General features: G+C 36.5%; 1 protein-coding gene across 1 annotated transcript in view; it reads right to left on the bottom strand.

Moving 5' to 3' along the window:
* Nucleotides 1-2,816, bottom strand: part of LOC137246669 (transcription factor E4F1-like) — a 123,413-nt gene extending 120,597 nt beyond the window's left edge. The window contains exons 1-3 of the mRNA XM_067777693.1: nucleotides 2,469-2,816; nucleotides 2,024-2,414; nucleotides 1,777-1,960 (exon numbers count right to left, since the gene is read on the bottom strand). Coding sequence (XP_067633794.1) covers nucleotides 1,818-1,960; nucleotides 2,024-2,414; nucleotides 2,469-2,570 — 636 coding nt within the window. The 5' untranslated portion in view covers nucleotides 2,571-2,816 and the 3' untranslated portion in view covers nucleotides 1,777-1,817. The remainder of the gene's footprint in view (nucleotides 1-1,776; nucleotides 1,961-2,023; nucleotides 2,415-2,468) is intronic.
* Nucleotides 2,817-6,330: the final 3,514 nt, after the last annotated feature.

The following is a 6,330-nucleotide window of genomic DNA, read 5'->3' as shown; positions in this document are numbered from 1 at the left end:
TACCTGTGTTGTTGTTGTATATGTTTTGGTTAGCGATAACGAAAACATACCTAATGAAGTAGCTTAAAAATGTAAATAACATCGAGCGAGAAGGAATGTCGAAAACACAATAGGTAAGAGCGAGAAAGCGAGTCACACGTACACTATTTTGAGAGAGCGCATGGGTTACCTTTTTCACGACAGCAATGTAAAAATCATTAAGACGATAATTGGTGACCAAGTTATTGGTAATGATTAAGTAATCGATTAGGTAACGGGTACCTGTCTTGTAGGGTAATTGTATTTAACATATCGTTATCGTAATTATCCTCATCGATACGTTCACGCTTGAGCGGCGGCTCATAAAAGTATGGCTTTTATTCTTTAGCGGTTGCGGCCAATTGTGTGTCGCCTGTAACTGTAATTACTAAACGTGAACTTATATTTATGGTATGATATTTAACAATAATTAAATAATAAAAACAAAGTACACTTCTTTTTAAACTGTTAGCAAATTATAGAGCGAAATGAGTACCAAATTCTTTTCTCAAATGTTGTTGTTGTAGCAGTGTTTCGCCCCACCTAATAGTTGCGACCGGTCACAAATTGTCATAAATAGCCTCCAACGGGAGTCAAAGGAAACTTGCTGTTTCAACAGGGGTGGACCATAATGAAAGGGGTGTTAGAGGTGTTGGTTCCACATTACAATTAAAGAGATGGTTGGTGTCATGTGGGGACACATTGCAAGCGAGGCATACATTTTGTATGTCCGGGTTGATTCTGGATAGGTAAGAGTTTAGCCTGTTACAGTATCCAGAACGAAGTTCAGCTAGAGTGACTCGCATTTAGTAATTTAAGGTCGAGCTGAAGGTTCGAAGGGAAAGTTCTGGTAAAACTCTCCTAACATTCAGGGAGGGAAACACAGGATGAAGTTAACAGCATAAGATCAAAAGTCGTAGAACTGTTATGGAAATGTTTTTTTTTTTTTCTATAGCAACACAACATAAATTTAAATGCAGGTTTAAAATCATGAAGTATTTTGTTCTACTAGTGGTGCTATCATACCTCATTTAACGTAAACTGGGAATCAAAAACTCCTCACGGAAGGACGTGTTTGGATGATCCAGCTTGAAATCGATCCCGAGATAGTCGGGCTAGTATCTTAAAGGTAATATTTTGTTGAACGTACCGAATTTATGTATATTCGGCAAAGGATTAACAACACAGATCCCGGTGGGTTAGGGGGTCAGAATATACCTGCGGTGGGTATGCCTGTCGTAAGAGGCGACTAAAATAACAGATTCAAGGGGTTGTGTAGCACAACCCTTTCAGATTACCAGCGCATAATATAGCTTCTCCAAACCCAATTGTCAACTCCACCTATCCGTTGTGAATCCTGTTTCATTAACAGCCGAGGCTCTGGCCACCCTGAACTCCTCATGGCCAAGAAGTTTGCATGTGGTCATAACAAATCGTTCCCGAGATGGTCGGGCTTGGTATCGGAACGTACCGGATCTGCATCCGGCAAAGGACCATCAACATCGATAACACGCCCCAAGGCCTTGGGGAGTGTCCTTATCGCTACAACAACAACAACAACATTAACAACACTGCGATTGAAAGAGTTGTTTATAAAGGGTCGCACATTTGACCTACTACCACAGCAAGGACAATGAAATATCTGTTTACATATTGCCGAATCTGATCGCATTGCTCATGACAATGCCCCTTTTCAAAACCACGCTCAAATCCATGTATATATGCATTAACTTTTAAGTACTATGTAGTTTCACTTACGGCTTCAGTTGGTTATGACGCCTCAAGTGCACATGATAAAATTATTTTAGTAAAGCGCGTCCACAGAGATTACAATCCATATACTCATCCTTTTGGTGAACTTGCCGTCTATGTAAACATAAAGCATTTTTCGTAACAAATCTATTTTCACAAATATCACAGGGGAAATTTAGATTTTTATCTCCTAAAAAATGGATCAATTTAACAAAACTTTTGGTATATAGCGTAGAACTCCGTAAATACCTACCATGATCTAATTCATGGTGATGTAACAAGTCCCCCTGAAACTCGAATATAGATTTACAAAACTCGCATTTAAAATCAAAACAAGTTTTACGTGTACCACCAATACTTGGATCATCTGGTAAATTATCATCATAGCCAGCAACTCCTTTTGTCAGCCCATTCTCATCATTTGCAATACTATCCTCTTGCTCAATACAAATGATGCCGCCTACACTTTCACTAAGGTGTAACTGCTTTTGACAAGTATATTGGCCGGTTTTATGTGGGTTGAGGCGTTCTACCACTAATTTAGTTAGCTTTTCGTTTGCGATTTCTAAATCATAATTATCGGTATCCCTTATGTCAACGGGATCATCAACAATGTTTGCGTTTGATTCTTCGTATTGAAGCTCCTTAAATTATATTTAGTTACATTTCCATTTTAATACACATATCCCTATATTTACCTTGCTAATGAACTCCACTTCTGCGTCCTCGTTCCCGTCCTCTTTTACGGCTATCGAACATCCTGAATCTTTAAAATAGTCTTGATGAATTTGCGTATGCATATTTTTTGATTCCGCGTTTAGCTCCTCCGCTGCGATTTATGTGCGATTTTATAATTTCCCATTAATATTTGATTATTCAATTGAGCTCGGGTTATGAACTGATATGATTGCTTTAGATCTTGATAACAGCGACCACACAAATAGTGACATGGTGGATATCCTTTGACATCGAAATCATCAGGTTTATTTGTAATTGTGCATATTTATTGAAAGCCTCTAATATAGTGGAAGTAACATCACTTTGAGAAAGTGTAAATGACTCCATCAGATCTACATAGTCATTAAGTTCGTCCTGACTAGCAACGGATAGACACGAGCGACAGCAGCGCACATATTCCAATGAAACTTTCTTTGTGAGGAATCCATATTTGATTTAAAAGCAGACATTTTCACTTCATTTTACTGATGAAAAAAGGTTTATCTTTTGCCCAGCCAGCCCCTAGCCAAAAATCACACACACAAGATTGCGCACAAGCATTTCATGTGGCGGTGGATCTAACTGAATTATATCATTTGCACCAAGTGCTTTAAGTATAAGCACAGCATTCCCAAGATTTATGAGCCGTATCCCTGGTACAATATTATTTTCTGATTCTTGTTTCTAAGCCCAAGCGGTATAGAGGCGAAAACATTTGCCTGGCGCAGTGTGTCCAGCACGTCCTGCACGCTGATGCTTTAGAAATCGGTACAACCATTAATGATTCCATACCAGTACGAGAATCAAAATTATTTTGCTTGGCAAAACCAGGATCTATCACACATATATAATGTTGTCAATTGTGAGCGAAATTTCGGCGATATTTGTTTAGATATGTTAAATTATAGTTGACCGCTAAGAACGATACATTTATCGGATACATTTACGGTTAAAAACAGTTTAGATAAACAATTAATTAAAATAGAATAAATTTACACAAAAACATGCTCTTTTATTTTGCAATAAAAACAGCATATCAGCTGTTCGCTCAAGTCAAATGTGACGTAGATGCCCAGAACGAGGCAATTTTGAACTCATCAATGCGCAATCTGGGTAGGTTATTTGTGGCCAACTTGCAACTTTCTTGCAAGCAAAGCATAAGAGGAAGAATTTGGCTAGGACTGGTGACACACTTCACAAGCAAATTATTTTTCCCACTCATTGGTAACTTTTCTAAAAATGTCCGCAATAAAAACTGCAATATAACAAATGAATAGGACACGAAATATGTTAGCAGGTATTTTTGTTGTATAGGGAGAATGGTTAAAACAGTTCATCGCGAAATTTTGTATGTAACATCTTGGTTTATTCACCCCTATTCTACATTTCTACTTGGATCGAATTTTTTCCAATCTGTCAACTTTAGGTATTCTGCGTTTCAATCCCATTCGATCAAAGTTCGAATCTGTGGATTCTGCTTATTCTACATTTCGATCGTACCTCCGTTTTTCTCCGTTGCAAATTTGTTGACGTAGAAATTTTCAATTTGTGTTTTGCGCGCTTTTGAAAGATAAAAAATTATAAAAAATGTAAGTTAAATGTTTGTTAATCACTGTAAAATAAATTTAAGATAAAAATTTTCAATTGGTTTGATTTTCTGGCGGTTTTTTTTTTTTTTTTTGATTGTTTGTAGGTCAAAAACAACAACACCCGGGCAATATGAGAAACTCGACGAAATGTTGGAAACTAAGAGGGACATCGCCCAAGGATTTCAAAAAGCGCCCAAAAGAACAGGTACAAGCGTTTTTGGAGGAGGTCGCGCGTACACTAAATGCACTTGGTCCGCCAAGGAGGGATTCTACTGCCTGGAAAAAGGTAAGAGATTACCGAGAATTTAATTGTTTGAAAATAAATGCAATGATTTATTACAGGTGTGGATCGACTGGAAGTGCTACATCAAACGGAAGCTTTCTAGCAACAAAAAGGAAATGATGGGCACCGGTGGCGGTCAGTGTAGAATACAACCCATAAGTCCACTTAACCAGAAAGTGATAGGGCTAACTGGGCTGGAAACATGCACAAGCGGTGTTCGCAAGATTTCGGTGGAAGGGTAGCGGCTGAAAATTAACAGCTGTCTGAAATGGACATTTCCAACCGTTCCTTTGATGATAATCTACCTTCCACTAGCAGACCAAGTAGCCAGCCCAGGGAAAGAAGAGCAGTAAAGGAGACCACTTCGTCCTTGCTGCAAGAACAATAATCCATTCAGAGTGAATTTTATACAAATGCCACGAATTACCATGAAAATTCTTTGAATAAAATGGACAAAATGTGTACGTATTTGCGGCGAATGAATCAATTGCTCGAAAGTTTGGCGGAGGCTGCAGCGAAACAATTTAAAGAACAACAAAGACACAACAGATTTAAAGAGGAGCTGTTACAGCGAAAAATTGAAATAAAAATGAAAATGCTGCAATTAGAGCACCCTGACTATTACGGAAATAATTAAGCTTAAAGAAAAAACAAATTGCTTTATTTTATTAATTTTTAAGCTATTGCATAGATTTTATCGCGTGCTTGGCGACTAAATCAAAAAAAACCGTAACGGATATTTGTCAAAAAAGATCCGAAAAGGCTCGAAAAGGTTCGTAAAGGTTCGCTGTTAGCAACAGGCCAAATACATAAAATTGGATTTCTATCATAAACAGCGGTGGGCACCACTACATTTACACGGTTACCAAATTGAGAATGTGTTAGTAAACACGAACGCGTAGCACGAAAGCAAAATCAATTATTTATTTAGTTTGATTTCAATGCTTGCAGCGTGAACACGTGTCACACGCACTCTTTGGTACTCTGTTGTAAGCGCGCGTGCGACACTTCCTCACCGTACGACCATCGAAATCAAACTAAAAGAGCTGTCGTTGATTTTCACGTAGTAGCCATTGTGCTATCGCTTATCGTATACATTTATGGTCGCTTACAAGCCAACCTAATAAAACGGCACTGCGTTTTTTTAGCGCACCCAAACAACCAGCGTTTTTTGCCCTAACCCAAATAAGCATGCGTTGCGACAATGTAAAGCATGTGTGCAAACGTCAAATCTAAATGTCACGCAGAACAAAAATTGGAAATCGAATTAGGTTTTCACGCAGCAAATTCAATTTGAGTTGCTCTCATACAAGTTGTATGTGCATGAGACATTTTTGACAGAAAATGACTTGCGTGCGTTTATATTAGGTATCATAAAGTTAAAGTTAAAGTAAAAAGGAATGTTAAAGTTAAAGCGAAAGTTTAAAGCGAAAAGTTAAAGTTAAGGTTAAAGTTAAAGTTAAAGTTCAAGTTATAGTTAAAGTTAAATTTAAAGTTAAAGTTAAAGTTGAAGTTAAAGTTAAAGTTAAAGTTTAAGTTAAAGCTAAAGTTAAAGTTAAAGCGACAGTTAAAGTTAAACTTAAAGTGAAAGCGAAAGTTAAAGTTAAAGTTAAGGTTAAAGTTAAAGTTAAAGTTAAGGTTAAAGTTAAAGTTAAAGTTGAAGTTGAAGTTAAAGTTAAAGTTAAAGTTAAAGTTAAAGTTAAAGTGAATGTTAAAGTTAAAGCGAAAGTTAAAGTTAAAAATAAAGTTAAACTTAAAGTTAAAGTGAATGTTAAAGTTAAATCGAAAGTTTACGTTAAAAATAAAGTTAAAGTTAAAGTTAAAGTTAAGGTTAAAGTTAAAAGATAAAGTTAAAGTTAAAGTTAAGGTTAAAGTTAAAGTTAAAATTAAAGTAAAAGTTAAAATTAAAGTTAAAGTGAATGTTAAAGTTAAAGCGAAAGTTAAAGTTAAAAATAAAGTTAAAATAAAGTT

Source organism: Eurosta solidaginis, chromosome 3 (assembly GCF_040869045.1).
Source record: "Eurosta solidaginis isolate ZX-2024a chromosome 3, ASM4086904v1, whole genome shotgun sequence".
Lineage (NCBI taxonomy): Eukaryota > Metazoa > Arthropoda > Insecta > Diptera > Tephritidae > Eurosta > Eurosta solidaginis.
Note: the sequence above shows the minus strand (reverse complement) of the source record. Positions and strands in the feature narration are given on the sequence as shown.